General features: G+C 42.7%; 1 protein-coding gene across 11 annotated transcripts in view; it reads left to right on the top strand.

Moving 5' to 3' along the window:
* The window catches only part of FAM13A (family with sequence similarity 13 member A), a 148,202-nt gene that overhangs the window by 23,550 nt on the left and 106,224 nt on the right, over positions 1-18,428 (top strand). For 7 of the 11 annotated variants that reach the window (XM_015276615.4, XM_015276609.4, XM_015276614.4 and 4 more), the window contains exons 1-3: positions 8,773-9,729; positions 10,784-10,973; positions 14,297-14,506. In XM_015276615.4, coding sequence (XP_015132101.3) covers positions 9,610-9,729; positions 10,784-10,973; positions 14,297-14,506 — 520 coding nt within the window. In that variant the 5' untranslated portion in view covers positions 8,773-9,609. Of the gene's footprint in view, positions 1-8,772; positions 9,730-10,783; positions 10,974-14,296; positions 14,507-18,428 lie in introns of those variants that run through there. The other 4 variants (XM_046941114.1, XM_040699870.2, XM_025150260.3 and 1 more) reach the window with 2 other exon arrangements.

The following is an 18,428-nucleotide window of genomic DNA, read 5'->3' as shown; positions in this document are numbered from 1 at the left end:
AGCCTGGACCTGAAAGTCGACGGGGTCAGGGCATCCGCCACACCTCTGAGCAACCTGTTGCAGTGCCTCACCACCCTCACTTTTCTTATATAGAACCTAAATCTACCTTCTTTAAGCTTGAAACCATTTCCCTTCATTCTATCATAACAGAGCCTGCATAAGAGTCTGTCCCCTCATTTCCTGTAACTCCCCCTTAGGTATCGAAAGACTGCTATCAGATCACCTTGGACCCTTCTCTTCTCCAAGCTGATCAGCCCCAGCTCTTTCAGCCTGTCCCTCTGGGAGAGGTGTTCCATCCCTTGGATCATTTCTGTGGCCCTCCTCTGGATGCACTCCAACAGGTCCATTTCTCTCCTGTACTGAGGACTCCACATCTGCACGCAGTACTCAAGGTGAGGTCTCACCGGCACAGAGCAGAGGGAGAGGATCACCTCTCTAGATGTGCTGGCCACGCTTCTTTTGATGCAGCCTAGGTACAGATGGTTTTCTGGGCTGTGGGGTCACATTGCTGACTCACGTCCAGCTTGCCATCCACCAGTACCCCCAGGTCTTTTTCTGCAGGGCTGTACTCAGCCCTTTCATCCCCCAGCTTGTATTGGTAGCGTATGCTGCCTTGACCCAGATGCAAGATCATGCACTTAAGTAACTTGGGTCTGTTCAGCCTGGGAAAAAGAAGACTTGGGGGAAGGGGGAATCTGATTAATGTGTGTAAATATCTAAAGAGAGGTGGGAGGCAAATTGATGAGGCGAGGCTCTTCTCGGTGGTGTGCAGTGATAGGACAAGGAGCAAAGGCCTAAAACTTGAACATAGGGTGTTCCATACAAACATGCAGAAGAACATCTTTATGGCAAGGGTGATGGAGCACTGTAACAGGCTGCCCAGAGAGGTTGTGAAGTCTCCTTCTATGGAGATACTGAAGACCTATCTGGATGCCTACTTGTGTGACTAGCTGTAGGGAACCTGCTTCAGCAGAAGCGTTGGAGTTGATGATCTCTTCAGATCCCTTCCAATCCCTGCAACTCTGTGTGAATCTGTGATGTGAACTACTGCTTTGATGTAAGGCATGCAGTAAATACGCTATCTCCATCAGCTCTCTGGCCAAGATAAATGTGCTGCCTCTGTTAGAAATTTTAGACCAAGACACTGTATTTTTCATTGGTTTTTGATGGTCAGTTATTCTTGGAACCTGTTGAGGGGTAGAAGTTCTTCTCAAAACACTGTTAACTGAACATTAGAGTTTCAAAATTGCAGTGCACTCCCATCTGTTTTCCTTCTGATTGTCTTGTTCTTCCACATAGAATATCAACTTTGCCTTATCCAGAAGATGGACAAATTACCAGGGTGAAGATAAATGAATTAAAAATAGTGAATTTGGCATTGTTTCTTCAAGGTCTTCATTCTCATAGAGCTCCTGTGGCCTGTAAATTCCTTCCCTGTCATTGCGTAGGTGTAGGCATGCTCAGTGCTGTGGCTGGAAATGGAGAGCATGAAAAAGTTGCCTTGACAGGAATGCTGAAACACTGTGAGGCTTGTTTTAGAGCTAGATTTGCTTGTGCTGCTTGGTAGTTCATCTAAAGAGGACAGTTAGAATGCCTAGGCATTTCCCCTGCTGTGATATAACTGAGGATGCTAAGGAACTACAATGTGTACAGCTGATGTTTGGAACACCTACTTTTGTGAACGAACAGCTCTATTTATGTAGTTGGGTGTTTCCAGCTTCGTGTTTTCTTTTTCAGGGAGATCAGAACAGATGTCAGTACTATCGCCATGTTTGTTGACCAAGAACAGGTCACACTTCTTATGTCTAATTGAAAATATTTTTCTACCTTAATTAGATTAATGGGTACTATTTCTGAAAGTTCTTGAAAAAGCACCTGTATAAATTTGGCAAACTTGCTAAAGTGGAAAACAAACAAACAAAAAAAAAGATCATTCACAGCTCATCTCATTGCAGCATATCCTTTCTTTGGGTCTGCGTTTATTCTTTCCATGGAGGTGGCATAGCTGAGGTATTGTATGGCTCTCTGATGAAAATCTAGTTATTGTGGTTACTTCCCCTGGAGTGCTTCAGCGGCAGATAGTCAAGAGGAAGGAGCAGGTTTCTGATGTAATTCAAGCACCATCAAAGCAGATAAGCTCAGATGAGATCCTGTGAACAACTGATGAGCTGCATTGTGGAGATCGCACAGACCAGCAGGCCCTGTCACATGCTTGGGGCTGGTGCATGTGATGCATCCTGGTGTCATTCGCCCAGAGCTTTGAGCAATGCAGCTCAAGTCCTTAACAATTAGTGAAGCCCTTCAAACATTCAGTCGTTTCCAGCAGCTCACGACTAAATTGCTTTGCATATATTTCAGTTTGTGGCTTGAAGAGGACACAAAGATCTGTCTTGTCATATGATTATGTTACTTCACAACAAATGAAGCAAGAGATTCCTTAAAACTGCATCAATGAGCTTATAGAGGTTTTTTGCTATTTCATTTCTCTGTTTCATTTATTACATATACGCTTAAGATGAGTAGAACAATGCTTTCAGTTCTCTGCAGATAGTAAATTGCTCAGTGAATTCAAATACCATAACTTCTGTGTATGGAAAGGTTTGTTTCCCTACAAGAATGAATGTCCACGGTTCTTGCCTTCTCAGGGCCCACACACTATTCCTGTTATTTGAAGTGTGCATACTGCCAAGATATATTCATCCATAAGTAATAGCTGGTAGTCTGCTTTGCTATTATTTAGGGATGATTGTGTCCAAAACAAATCTATTTGTTATCTATGTTGGAATTAAAACATCTTCATGATGTAGTTGACCATAATCCATCTGATCTCATTTCAGTTTGATGTCAAATTATAAGCCATTGTAGCAGTGAGAGAAACAATCTTCTCTCTAAAAATATGTATGTGATTTTCTGCTACTGAGAAGAGATTAGTACCCTCCTTACAATAATAGAAAGCAATTCTAAACTTATATGAGCTGCTTTATTGCCTGTTTTCTATTTAAAGAGTCACAAGTATTCTGTCCCACGCAGCCAACAGAAGAAATCCATCCTAAAACACGATTGGGATAGGCCACCTGCAGTTACCCTGAAGATCTGAATGTGGTTGCCAGCTTGGTTGAAATAAGTAATAAGCTATATTTTGTTATATGGTTATGAGGAGCCCCTGAAAGCTTTCGGTAGGAAACATTATATAGTGTGCATGTTTATTTTGTGTATGTTACAGTTACAAATTCTCCCATTCATTCTGAGCTAAAGGCAAGCATTTGCTATACTTGCCATTTGTCCAGCATTTTCTTAGGTCTTATCACCACTTATACAACAGGCTGATACAATTCCATCTTGGATCATCCATATTAAGTGGTGATACATCCTCCCATCACTGACCACTGATATCTTTGTTAATGGGTCTAATCACTCAGAGGTCAGCCCCAGGATGTACTGATATCAGTGAGAGCTCTACTGAGATAAATCACTTTTGATAAAGTCATGTTTAATGCTATCTGGGCCAGAAGGAAAGAGGAAAGAGAGGGAGTGTTGTGGTTTAACATGGAAGGTGATTCGGCACCACACAGTCATTTGCTCACACCCTCCTTTTCCCTGGAAGGAAAAAATCCTTCAAATGTCAGAAGTCATAAACCTTAACAAAATCCTCCCCAAAACAAATCCTGTATCAAAATATCTATATTCAGCATTCTACGTAGTTTACGTAAAGTCAAGAAAAAAATATTTACAAATCTCATTTATATCTATCACCACTAACTGGATCCGTGTTTTCTTTTATAGTACCATTTACCTGATGAGCTATCCATTATTCATGGTATTTTGCATTCAGATAAGTCACATGTAGTAATGTCTGCCTCCAACAGATATTAACCTTAAAGGAAATTTTGTACAAATAAAGTGGAATAACATAGATAACAAGAAACTGTTGACCTGTGGAACAACATTATTCAGGTTTGACTAAGCTTTAAATCATGCTTCAAGGTGAAGGCTTCAGTGTTTTTTCTGCTTTACAATTATAACTTTAATATTGGGTTTCTCCTTCTCTGTACATCCTCCACTGCCTCAAATGGGCAAAGTCTTGTGAAGACATACAAAATTAATCCTGACATTTTTGTAGGATTTACCTTGGAAAAGAGACACAAAACGAAGCCCTGCCCCATCTTTCAGAGAAAGAGCTCTCAAATATCCCATTTTTCATTTTCTGCTCACTGTGTGCTACCCAGAGGATTTTTGTGTTTCTCAATTTGGACAACGTAATGGACTTAGAGTGAAGAGAAGACTACCAGTTATTACTTATGAGTGGATATATCTTGGTAGTGTGCAGACTCCAAATAACAGCAATAGTATGCGGGCCCTGAGAAGGCAAGAACCGTGGACATCCATTCCTGTAGGGAAACAAACCTTTCCATACGCAGAAGTTATGGAATTTGAATTCACTGAGTAATTTACTATGAAGAGAAAGCCAGCAAGTTTCTGATTTTCACACAAAAGCACAAAATAGAAATGTATTTACAAAAGCAAGAAACAACAACAAAAATTATGTTAGTTTTAGATAATTAAGGTATTTAATCTGTTCACAAGAGAAACACCCAGGGGAAATCCTTCTTTCAGTTATCAATTCCAATGTATGTATTTTTCCCTATTGTCTTTAGAAAGCAGTTGCTATTGTTAAACCAGCAAAGACAGACAGAATACTGATCAAATTGGAAGGAAAACAGCATTTTTCTGGGCTGCTTGTAGATTTTTTTTGTTTTGTACCACAGCACTGGCTGCCCAGACAGCGCGTGGGCAAACAGGCCTCAGGGCCCTGATGGCCTACAAGCCCTGCCCAAGTAATGGCGGCATCATCAGCCCCTGTGGGTGTTTTTAACATAGGCCTGTGCAATACGTTGCCATGAAATGAGTAGCTGAAGGAGGAAGGGGGCAGTGGACAGAATCATGGGTCAGTTCAGCATCTGACTTTCTGTGGTCCCTCAGGATGGCATGTGAGCCCGGCATGGACCTCAGGGCAGTCATAGAAAAGCTGGGGAGGGACTTTTTATAAGGTCACGTAGTGACAGAACAAGGAGAAATGGCTTCAGGCTGGAAGATGGTAGATTCAGACTAGATGTTAGGAAGAAATTCTTCACTGTGCGGATGGTGAGACACTGGTTGCCCAGCAAGGTTGCGGATGCCCCCTCCCTGGAGGCAATCAAAGCCTGGGGCCTTGAGGAACCTGGTCTAGTGGGAGGTGTCCCTGCCCATAGCAGGGGGGTTGGAACTAGATGATCTTTAAGGTCCCTTCCAATTAAACCATTCTATGACTCTATGATAGGCTGCCTGCATGTGCTCTGGCAGGTTTTAGCTTGGGGGTCCTGCCTGAATGATTTTGGTTTTTTTTTCCCTCTTGGCTATTGCTTAAGAGTAAAATGCTGAGGAGCAGTTAGGCTGCTGGGCAGCACTGTATTTGGATAGGAATTGTGTAATATGCTTCATGCTTTTGGTCTCCCACAGACATTTAGCAACCACCTTGATTTTAGTATGACTTCAAAGAGGCCTAGTGATTTGTCCGGGCAAAAGTGAGTTGTTGTGATACAGTTTCGGTTTGGGGAGGGGCATGACGCTGTTAGGTCGTTAATGTCTTACGAACACAAGGTGAGTATGGTAGCAGCAGCGCAACTCCTGCTGTTCTCCAACTCCACCTTTCCCTGGGAAGTAACCTCATTTATGACACTGTATTGCAATGATGCTGTTTCTCTGTGCAGCAAAACTACTTAGATGACCAAATCCTCAGATGCCAAGCAGTTTTGCACTGCCATGCTTAACTTTGTAATTAGGTAAGCCCGAAGAAGCCTCATAATATTTTTAATAATTGTATAATTAGTGTGACTGTCTCCATCTCATTGACTAAGTAGGCTTGTAAGCCTGCTTCTTAAGTATGCATTAATTTTGTACTCAGCTATGTGATAGCTATTTGTCTTTATTTAGTTAGACTTAGAAGCTTATTGAGCCAGACCACTTCTGTAATGCTTTAGTAATTTGAAGACGTATCTCGATTGAATTGAATGGTGTGTCCCCATTATGCACTACTGCACCTCTACGCACAGCCTTGGCTAGACCATCACAGATACACCTCTGTCCCCTTTGAGAATCTGAAAAGGAGTTTTGCATGAACTGGAGTGGAAGGGGCAGATCTCAGACCGTATGCTGAAGTCCAAAGCACATTTAGTTGGATTGGCCTACTCCTATGGGGCCTGGAAGGTCACAGTGAGTACCCCCCAGCAGGCTACTTGGGCCAGGCAGGAGAGAACAGAGTTATGCTCAAGGACTTCAGAGGTGGCAGCAGACATTTATTTCACAGCAGCCTGCTTTTTGTGTGTGTGTGTGTGTGAGAGCTGTTGTGAAATAAGTGCTGAATTCTGATGTCACAGTGGAAATGATGAGTAACAGTCAGGTTAAAGAAACATACTGCATCGCAGAGATAATGGGATTATTCACAGAAGTGGCGTGAAGTTCCTTAGAACTTCTAACAGCACCCTGGTGTTCTTTCCCTCTAGGAACGCTGTTTCAACAGCTGAGGTCAAATGTCTTAACTGTAAACAAATCTAAGGGAAAAAGAAAAAAATCATTTTTCTTTGCTTGACTCACTGCTTGATTTTAATAGCCTGTCCTTGTCTTCACATTAGCTTTTAGCTATTATGTGGGGTTAGAGAGCATCTAATGTGGGTATGTATCTCGGCTAGATAAAGTATTCTGCTGGCCCACTTAAAATACAGGTACTTTAGAAAGCCACCTATAGGAAACAACTGTGTGACTAAAGGTGGGTAGGCATGGCATGTCATAAGAGCTAGCGAGTCTCAACTTATGGATCTCATAGGCTTTTCATCTGTCTTTCACAAGGTATTTGTTCTGAACTGATGTATTTATGACAAGTCTCATAAAGATTTGTCCATGCAGCACAAAATTCCCCAGAGCTACAAAAGAGACACCAAGGACGGCAAAAGGCAGTGTTTCCTCTGACAGCAAAAACACAAAAATTATCATGTGGAACTTCTTGTTTCTGTTTATGTGTGTGACTGATGTGGTGATTCGGTGTAACATCTTTTCCAGGGAACTCAAAACAGTGTAACAAGGACTCTATACAGAGGGACTTTCTGCTGTTGGATTTTGGATGGGGGTTTTGTTGTTGTTTTCCCTCTCGTAGGCAAGACTGCTTCTGATTTTTTTTTCATTTTGTTTTGTTTTCTAAGGGTTTTTGGTGAAGCCTTCCTACGTAGGGTGCAACCTCCAGTCAGCTACCACAGTACACCTTAGCTGCTTTCTGTGGTGCCAGAAGGACGAATATATTCCGCATTCTAACATCATTTGAACACTGCCATTCTGAAGGGCAGTGGCTCACTGAAGGGAAAGGGGAAAGATCAGAATGCACTGAAGCATGTCTCTGTGGGAAGGGGGGAAGGTGCAGAAGGAAATCCACTCACTTCTAGGCTGGGGATGGGGAAAAGTTCAGCTTAATCGTAATCTGCCCTTCACGGGAGAAACTGGCCTTACATGGTGCCAATTAGGAAAAAAATAGGATGAGATAAAGGCAATGAGGAAGTTTCACTATTTCCCATTCTTCCATTGGAAGAAGCACTTCAGCATTCTGAAGATGTTTATTTATTCAGAGGTTTCTTTACTACCTCAGAGAAAATAACGCACATCCCCGGGCATTCCAAGTGGCTGAACAGAAGAGTGAATTTCCCAGCTTCAGTAAACAGCTTGCTTCAGCTGTGCTGGAAAAAACAGCAGCTCTGCTGCTGCTGCTGCTTATTTTCTGGTTCTCTGTTACAAAGGATGAGAATCTCCATGCAGTTTCCGAAAATGCATTCATAAAAACCTTAACACCGTGGCTGCTATTCAATATGGATTCAGGTCTGAACTCTTCACCCCAGAAGTCTCCAGAGATTATCAGTTTCTCATCATTCACTGTCCAGATTACAGTTTGAAGCATGTAATTGGGTTTTACTGTGGAGCTGTGATTAGGACTAAGAAGACAGCTCTGTGTGATCTATGTGAAAAGCATGTTAGTGGCTTACAATACGGAGGGGGATAGAGGAGGACGTTGCATCAACTCTGAGTCCCACAGTGTGCTTAAAAGGAAACGAAGAAAACGCTGAGGCCAAAGTCTAACTGTACAAAGTTGGAAAGTAATCATTTTGGGTTAGACTCGTTTAACTGTGCTTAGATGGGAAAACAGAAACCGATTATGAAGGCAATTCTGATCACAGTACCTAGTAGAAATAGACTATGAATGAAAATTCAGATCTGCAGGTAACATTTTCCATCTGACGCACGGCTCAGTCTGAGTCTGCCTGCAGGAAAATGTTCGTGGGCCTTTTTTTCTGGCTGGACAGATGTTCTTTTGTCCTGCACAGACAAGGTATTTCTGACAGGCAGGCTTCCTCCTCAGATGGTAACACTTGCATCTGAAAGGAGACAGAAGAAAGCTCGCATCTTTGTGGTTTTCTTCGACAATAAGGGTCAAACGTTTGAAATACCACAACTCCACAGCACTATTTCGAAGCGTACTTTAAATTTCTGTCCCCAACCGCGCTTCCAGCTGAGGTGGGAGGGAGCGGGATGCCAGGGGAATGAGTTCTTTCTGGTGCTGTCGTGTGGGCTCCGCGTGTGACGTGACTGCTGGCAGGCTCAGGCACCGTGGGGTTTTTCCACCCCTTTTTGCGGGGGTGCGGCGCAGAGGAGGCGGGCGCGGAGGGCAGGGCAGGGCTGGGCTGGGCGGCGGGAGCCGGCCCGGCTGGCGGCCAGCATGGGGGCCGGGGCGCTGGCCATCCGAGTGAGTAGGGCGGGGAGCGGGCGGCGCGGCCGGGGAGAGGCTGCGGGGAGCGGCCGGGATGGGGAGAGCGGGAACCGGCGGCGGTGCCGTGTGGGGAGGGGAAGGGAAGGGAGAGGGCGGCCTGGGCCCTGCCTGCAGCGCCTCGTCCCCAGCGCTCGGCTCCCGCGTCTCTCCGAGGCGGCGTTTAAGGAAAGTGAAGATGGATAAAGGCCGCTCCGTGCTTTTTGTTTTTGTTTTGGCTTTTTTGCACTTGTATAGCCCGTACTCGGGGCCTGTGTGCGGGCGCCTGCCCGCGCGTTCCTGCCGTGCAGGGGCAGCCCTTCCGCCGCTGTGTCGTGCAGTTAACTCAAACTACGGCTTTTGAAGTGAAAATCGTGCGTTTTCCGTTTAACCTTCCATGGAAGCATTTATTTCGTAAAGAGATCGGTGAAAAGCGATGTTGAACAAGTCGTTCAACCTTTAGTTCAATCACGCACGTGCTGCTTACTGTGAAGACTAAGGAGGTGCTCACAGGAATGCTGGCTTTATTTATTTACTGTATAGCTGTTTTGCAAATAATTATAGAATCACAGAATGGCCTGGGTTGAAAAGGACCACAATGATCATCAAGTTTCAAGCCCCCTGCTAGTAACACGTTTCACAAAGATCAGATAGGTCTTAGAACACACTTCTGCTCCAAGTATCCGTGTTCAGCGGGAAAGGTACAGCAGACAGAAAGCAGTGAACTGCCCGGTTGTGGTATAGCTGAAAGACGGGCTCAAAGGCAGCCTCGGTTTCATTACAGTAAGCATATGGCTCCACAAATTTGGAGGTTTCAAACCTTTGTTTTTCAAAGAAGAAGCGTGCCTTTATGTGGTCAGGTGCCAAGACGAGAGTCTGAGCAGTTCTTTGTGATACATACAGAGAATACGGTACGTTTCACTAAGGTTTCTAGTACCTGTTCAGTAATAAAACACTGTAGGAATAAATTGATTTTAAATGTCAGGCTGGTTGCGGCCTTCTTAAACACACTGAACTCTATGGTATCAGTGACCTGCAGTTCCAGCAGTGCGATGTCATAAACATGAGGATTTCTGCTTGTCTGTGTTAGTGAAATGATACAGAGGTGATAACTGTGGTGGGTTATGCTGCTGCTCCTGGGTGGTGTTTCCAAACTGTAGCACCATATGCTTACTTAGATTTGTGCGTTGCGAAAGTAATCCTGAATGATGTTATTCCCCCGGGACTTACTGGATGCGTTCTCATGTACTCTCTGCTACTGCAACTCAAAACTTGTGAGAATGTCTTCCAGATGTATGTCATGCCTCCAGAAGAAACTGTGGGGTGTATGGAGTTAAGGCTTCATTGTGATCTGATATTTTCCCCTAGTATTACCTAGTGTGATTGGATTACCTAGTTCTTTTCTAACCTTAAAATCTCTGTAATTAAATTTCAGACTTATCAGATAGTAAACATGTCATAAAATCTTTCATAAGGGTCCATCTCACCTGACAGTGGCCAAAGCGATTCTTTAGGAAACACCATTTGGAAGAAGGATACAGTGAACCTGAGTATGCTCAGAAACTGACAGGTGTCCTGGAGACATCCCAAACTGATTATAGTGTACTGGGATTTTTTATGTGTGTTTTTGTAACCTACGTGAACTGCGTGAGTTACAAAAGCAGTCTCATGTGAGTCCCAGTTCCTTGTTTTTCTAGTAACATACTTGCATACAAAAGTGTTTCTTTTTCCCTTATCTTAACTACAGACTACTCTTGCTCTTCCTGTTAGCTACCGTTGATTTTTGTTTAGTAGGTTTTTGTTTTTCCCCACTTTACAGGGATTTTCCTGTCAGTTAAAAGGAAGTAAGACCAAAAACTTATTCTGGAGCATAAAAGCCAGTTTTGATGGATACCATCATGTAGTAACTGTGCAACATTTTGTAGCAAATGTGATTAATGCTTCTTTTTTCTATGTCTCTTTAAGCAAAGCAAGCCAGCTGTGAGATTGAAGGAGGACATGAAAAAGATAGCCTCACTTCCACTGAATAAGCAGAAGGATGCAACCCGTCCAAAGGTGTTTGGTGTGAGTCTTCTGGAGCTCCAGCAGCAGGGACTGAGCAAGAATGGCATTCCAATAGTTGTGTGGAATATAGTTGAGTACCTGACCCAGCATGGTAAGCTGAAGGAAATCACTTTTGCATAGTAACATGTTTTGCTGTGAAGATCTTCAAAAGGAGAAGCTTTTTTGTGGTACAGAGGATGAATAAGGTGTTGGTGCTAACCACTTGCAGACAACATTACCGTTGCTTCTTTTTTTTCCTTCTGCTCAGTATGCTATTTAATAGGATGTTTATAAACTACAGCATTGAGCAGCACACACTCATTGATAAGCTGTTCAGTTTTATCAATTGAATGTATTTCATTTTGAAGCTTTGTGTAATTTTCTAGTTGCAAAACAGTTGACTTTCTCTCACTTTGTGGTAGTGAGAAGACGTAAGTATCTATAGTTATATTCATGTGCACCTACACACCCATGAGAGTACGTTGGTGAATACATGTTCTCACAGGTTTTCAGTTAGATTTCAGTTATTATTTATCTCCTCAAGGAGTTAGGTATCCAATTCTCAGCTTTTCTTTGCATTCATTTAATGAGATTTTAGTCTCCATTAAGGAAATTCATCTCTTTGCAGAAAACTAGAATACCATTGGTGCACAGATGCATCTTGTGCAGGTATTCAGCACTGAAAAAGATTTCATGGAGGTAACTTCATCTTGTAAGAAGCTGCATCTGTTTTTACCATCAGTTCTCTGTTTTAGCTGCTCAGTAATGATAATCCCATTACAGCGTCTTAAGATGCTGTGTTTTTTATCTTGATGGACCCATAGAAGCTGTTAGATGCAAACACAGCTTGAAAGTTAACTTAGATAAAATGAAAATTCGAAACATAATCCTACCTTTATTCCACAGCAGTATGTTGATCTACTTCAACTTTCTTTAAAGCGATCTGCTAGAACAGTGAAAGAGCAAAGATGGGAAAATGCCTTCAATCACTTAGGTTTAACCAAAACCAGAAGTTGACAAACCCTCTTGACTGCAAGTTGTGGGCTTCACTCTGTGTTCCATAAAAAGATTGCATCCCACTCAAGTATTTCCCAAATATGAACAAAACAAACCAGATCTTCTATCTGCAGCAAGATTATCTGGGCTTCTAAATGCCAAGGTAATTATCCAGCCTTGATAAACATATAATCCACTCTCTTTCCTGAGAAAGATATCAGAGATGCCCTCTTATTTGGGAATATTTTGAAAGGAGCGTTCTGTGCTTGCCTACAGTTTGTTTTGTGAATTAACGGGGAAGTTAACCATGATAATGTTTTTAACAGAGCCCTACGTATGAACTCAAACTATTTGGAGGCACGGTGTTCTGTGAACCATGTTTGCTGTTTGTTCAGTATTGTCTCCTGTTCTGCACAGATGCAGTAAGACATCATAGGGCTTTTTAAAGTCAGGCCATTTCAGAGTCTTCTTGTTCATGGACGACTGATTTTACCCACTAGAAAAAGCTGACCCAACTTTTGGGTACCTGAATCCTTTGACTAAGTTTGTGGTAAGCTGCTAATTTTCAAATTTGTAGGTGAAGCCATGTTTTCCTATGCTGAATTTGGAAATATCTGATTACTGTTCCCACTAGGTTCTAGGCTCTCTTTATTTTCATAGGAAGTTTTATTTACATGGGCGCTGTGCTCCGTTCGTTCAATCTGTGTTGCAGAAATGAGTGACTGAGATGTGGTGTTTTCTGTCGCCCCCCAGATGGCAGTATAGCATTTCATATGCGTTCTGTTGTAGCTGCAGGAATACAGGGTCTGTAAGCAGTATCTTACATTAGTCGAGTAAAATGTTTCAGTATTTAAGTGTTTCCATTTTTTTCTTACTAGATCAGTTTGTTTCTTGGTCCGATTAAAGAGATTACTTCTTTCTACAAAATCTGCTGCGTCAACATTGACTTCTTGAACTGAAAATGTTCTGTCAGACTCCTGCTTAGTAATGACCACTCTGAACTAATGAACACTGTACATCATGTATCTTGATCCTCTTAGTGTTCTGCTTCTAAAGAAGAACAAGCAGGTCTATGCACACGGGATCAGAAAAAGCAGAAAACACTTTCTGTTTTATGACGAAAGTGTTCTAACAAAAACATGAATTTCCTGAATCCAGCTTTAGGCACTTGTTTTCCTTGTTTGAATCTCAGCATCTGCCTAGAAAGTGATACGGTATGATTCATCTGGCTTCCTCTGTGGAAACCTTCACTGGGTGTGGGTTGTCTGGCCTGAAGTGATGGATACTTTTATTTTTCATTGTGAAATCTTTAGGCTTCATGCAATTAAAAATACACACTTGCTCTCAGAGATTTTCTTCTGAAGTGAATTTACAGTGATTATTATAGAGTTACTGCTGCAAGCGGCATGTATTCAGCTGGTTTTGTTTCACGGTGGTCACAGGTAAGGCTGCCCTAAAGAGCAAAGCTGGAAATACTTGTGTGAGTAGTGTCACGCCTTGGCAAAGTCACTAAAGCGAATGGGCTACTAGCAACAGCTGTTTGGTAGAGTCTGCTTTCTTTTCAGCTGAAGTGTACTGATGCAAAATACAGCCTTCTCAATTGGTTTCTGCTTGGTATGAAGTACGTAAGTCACTCTGAATGTAATGCCTCCTGTTTATTTCCTTGGAAACTACGACAGACACAAAGAGCACAATAACATTGTTTGATAGAGCAAATTCTCAACCATGAAACACGATTTCTCAACACAGTCACCACCATTAGCTATGCATTTTCACCAGCAATGAACAAGAGTCTGCATGCCACACTGGTAAAAATCTGCACCAGCAGAGCTGACCCACTGTCACTGTGGCCACTGCTGAAGAGCACCACCCACTGCCTCACTGTGGTCACATCCACTGTTGGGCTCCATAAATGTTCAAAAAGCATCAATGAATGTCAGTGGGTGCTGTTTTTTCTGCATGGAGGAACTCGGTGATGCACTTTTGCTTCATATGCACTTCCATATCAGACACCATTCTGTCAGGCTGCCCCTCTGCTGCCATCTGTCACACAGCAACAAAATGTAACGGGGATATTGGTGGGAAGGTTCGGCCTCTGCTGCCTCTTCCACCAACATCTGCCTCTTGATGTCATGGGCCAACAGAATAAAATAGGAGGCATTACTGTTGGAACATCCTTCATATTTTATAGGTTACAGCTGTTCTATTGGGTTCTGTGGATTTTCATAGAGTATCCCAAGCCTCAAGATCTGGTCATTGGTATTTGTTAATTATCTTAACCCAATTCCTTGACTAGCAGGGTTTCTAGGGGAAAGTAGTATCTTTTCAATCTGCACTGTATTGATTGTCCTTTGTATTAATGTTATTGTATTATTCGCTTCATCATATCAGTGGGATGTCTTAGTTCGGATCAACCTCATGTGTAACATATAATTACAGGTATGACCCAGGAAGGTCTTTTCAGGGTGAATGGAAGCATGAAAACGGTGGAACAGCTACGTCTGCAATATGAACGTGGAGAAGAGGTGGAACTGGTTAAAGATGGCGATGTGTACTCAGCAGCCAGTCTTTTGAAGTTGTTTCTGAGAGAGCTGCCAGATGGGATTATCACCTCTGCCTTACATTCCAAGTTCATTCAGCTTTACCAGGGTAAGTGAGAGTTAAAAGTCTCCATCCTTCTGCATGCTTTCCTTCAGGAGAATTTTATACAGACGGCGTAAGCAGTACTCTCCTTCTTAATTTACATACTTTGTTCCACAGTTCCTTTGACTTTAGTTCTCACCTGCTCAGAGTGCATTCAGATAGAAGTTCTGAATCTTGTCATTTTACGTTTGGTGAAATCTGAACTATTGATGCTTTCCTAATCTGGTTATATCTGCTAAATAGGAGCTGAAATGCTTAGTTGGTTGGTTGGAAGAAGCTTGGAGACAATAACTGCAGTCTCTCTAGGACACAGATTTGCTTCTGTTCAGCTAGAGAGATTATTGGCAATTTCACTCTTTCTAATGGGCTCTGAAAAGTTCTAACAACTCCATCTGCTAATCATACTTAATATCCATCGGGTCCCAAAGCATATGCTGTCTAAATTTCCACTTCTCACTAAGTGATGTAATTGCCCATCAAACACAAGCCAGTTTGCAATTAGGATGGACTTTACCCTTTAATCCCGCTCATGGCACACAACCTGGATGATTTTTTTTTAATATTTTCCCCTTCAAGAGGATAACCTGCTTTAGAAAGCTGTAACTTGCACAACTGTCTGTCTGATGATTTGTTGAACTAATCCATCTGTACTGGGCAGTCCAGACTGCTGCTATGCAGACTAGGCGGTCTCTTCCTGGACCATCTGGGTCAGTGGAAGTTCTTTTGCTGCAGGCAGTTGATGCCTCTCACTCTCTTCCTAAGAAGCTGCGAAGTGTGTGGGTACGTATTGCTGGAGAAATGCTCTTTACTGTAAAGCAGACAAATATGATGTGTGTAGAGGAGGAATGTGCTGACAAACGTCTTCAGTGGAAGATAGCACAAAGTTTTCACACTGTTGTCTTTGGGTCTCTCTCCCACTTTTCTTGCCTGCAGTGGAAATGAAGCTTAGCTGTTGCCTGGAGCAGAGAGGACACAACAATGTCTTTTCTTCCTTTATTGTTTAGGGCCGTACAGACTGTTGAGGGTGCACTGAAGAACTTTCAGTCTCTCCCAAGTGCAGTCACTAAAGCTGTAATCAGGGCTGGAGGGGACGGGACTTTCTCTGTAAAATAACATTTAGAAAAGTTATCTGGGGCCCAAGGAGAGGGTTCAGGAAGTGCTGGGTAGGAAGGTTCTGTTGCTTAAGAAAGTCCCTTTGTTTTTTGTTGTTTTTTTTTGGCATAGCGGTGTCTTTTAGATTTAACCATATTTGACTCATGAAATACATTTAATTATGTTCTTTCTTTCTCTTGAATCAGTCTGAGTGGAAATTTTGATTAAGTTGTGTGTTCCTTCTTCTGTTTCCCTGTCCCCCACAGAGGTCGTGTCGCTGTATTGCGCCAGAAACTATCGATGAACTCTGTGAACTGTGCTGATAGTGGAAAGTTTCATCCATTCTTGCTTCCCACAGGAAATGCAAAATCTCCCCAGTGCTTTCTGTGGAAATGAGAGACGTGTATCCTTACTTAGCAGACCAGGATTTGTTGTTTCAAAAAGAAGTTACTGGTGTAAATCACAAGCCCAGCTCTCTCAAAGCCATCCAGCTGTGATGCATCTTCACGGTCGAGTTTGCACGTATTGCACAATAATCCCTGGTTATAGTCCCACGTTAATTTTGATTAGGAAACAAAAATTTTATTTAATTAAAAAAAAAGAGTTAGCTGTTATGGCAAGAGGAAGGCTTTGGTAAAGTCTCAGGAAAAACGAGTTGCTGGGCTTTGTTTGGTTTTGTTTTCATGCCCTAGAAAATACAGCTTAAATTAAGTTGCTCTGAAAGGCACTGATGACTTTGGTGGGGTTCAGATTAGCTTCAGTGGTAGATGAACCTGTGTTTACCGTTAAATGATCAACCAGCTATGCAGGATTGGAGGAATTATCTATTCACTTATCAAAGTATGTGCAAAGGTATTTGTTACAAAATGGTACCAACAGCGAGCCTGCTTTAGTGCTCTTTTTGTGAACTATGAAGAAAGTGGGTCAAGGTGTTTCTGAGCCCACAGATTATTAAAAGATAACTTTGAATCTGGAGCCACTTCTCTGTATGGCTACAATGAAGGCAGTTAGAAGCTCTCTTGCAACCTCCATCCTCCCTCATGTTGAAGTTTGTGTGGGAAATGGTATTTTTGTAATTATGTTAGAATTCCTTTGGAATATTTTCAGGGATTGATATCAGCGTCTTTCAAGCCAGCTAAAAGCTTGGCCTGAGAATAATACACAATTACTTCTTTTCCTATAAAAATTGTTAGGGAGTGTTTCCTGCAGTTAAAAGTAGCTGGAGTGAAAATTACACATCTTACCTGGAGCTGTAATCCTTTTTAATGCAGAGTATAGTGTCCTTATTACCAAACCAGAGAATAAATGCTCTGCACTTTATTGAAAAAGAGAAACCTGATCTATGGGTCATTTGGGATGTCCACACAGCTGATTTGGCATGCTGTCAGAAGCCTGTGCAACACAGCATGAAATGAGCCCCGCACACTGCCCCCAGATCTGACACGTTGCTGTCTATATAAATACTCAGAGTTACTCCAAGACTATGCAGTTCCAGAAGCCGTCACGTAGCGTATCCTAAAGGCAGTCTGGTGTGTCCTCATGTTCTCTTTCTGCCTTTGGAGAAGGGCAGTGACGGGGTGTTGAGAAGGGCCTCTGTCTACAGATGGTGTTAATGAGAGATGTGTGTAGTATGTGCAGGCCAGGGACATGCTGGTAGTGATCTCTATATTGAGTGCTCCTCCAGCATGCCTGACAAATATGAATGCTGCTCCTTGCTGGGAGTCCTGGGGTAAAAAATGTCCATCACAAAGAGGCTGCGACTTTGCTGGAGATCAGGGCTGTGCTTGCCCAAGCAATATGGGCTGTGTTTGCAAACCTGTGAGAGCCCTGGCTGATTGAAAGGTATTTCTTTCATGAATCTCCATTGGAAGTAATCAGGGGCTCCCGTACAGCAATCCCTGTTTGAGCTTGTTTATTCCTTCTGGCTTTTCATTCCTTATCTTTTACAACACAGTCACTGACTCTTAAGACATTTGTACATACTAGAACCAGCCCTGTATGCCCAGTTCTTATCCCCTTTCACAGGTCACTTGCTTTTAGTGAGACAGGTTGCTGTTGTACTTTTCCTTTTTGGCATGCAGAAAGCTTTTCCCTTGTGTGATTTCTGTTGGTTTGTTTTTTGGTGCATTCCTTTCTCGAGCAAGGAGCAAAATAGAGGCTTATAGCTACCTTTGGCACTCAGTCTAATTAAGTTGAATGTTGTTTCATTACTGTGGGCTCTCAGTGTTGCTCCATTTGAGGGAGCTTGTATTTTACAGTATGCAGCAGATAGATGTGAGTTCTGTCTCACATACCCCTCCCCTCAAAGCTTGCTATGGCTGGCAAGGGTCAATGTAGTGCCAGTGCTCTGCAGGTTTCAAGGAGAGGGGTGGGAGGGAAGGAGGAGCTCTTTCCTGAATCAACAGGTTGGTTTGTGGAATGCTTGGTAGCCAGGAGCTATTGGAGCTACATGAGCAGGCAGAACCCAAAATAAAGGCTGTTAGGGGATTTTAGAGGTCAAGCTTCAACCTGAGCTGTGGGTATAAAAATGAGTAAATGAGAGCTGACCCTTTGATCAGCAATTCAGATTCCCTGGTTGTCTGCGGTTCTCCAGGCTGTAACAATACGTTCTTAACCTTTTCCTTCACCTTTTATTGTTAGTTTGACACTGTTTTTCAAATTTGGAAGTGCTGGTGATATCTTGTGATCTCTACATGCAGAAGATGCTTGTTGTGTGGTGAAAACTCTTGGAACCAGCTTTCTCACACGCAAAGATAGTGCTCAGCAGAGCTGCAGCAGAAGTCACAGGGCAGCTGTTCCTGCTATGTAGTGATGAAGGATAAGTGCAGCTCTGTGA

The sequence above is a fragment of the Gallus gallus genome, chromosome 4 (assembly GCF_016699485.2).
Source record: "Gallus gallus isolate bGalGal1 chromosome 4, bGalGal1.mat.broiler.GRCg7b, whole genome shotgun sequence".
NCBI lineage: Eukaryota > Metazoa > Chordata > Aves > Galliformes > Phasianidae > Gallus > Gallus gallus.
This window is presented reverse-complemented; position numbering and strand designations above follow the sequence as displayed.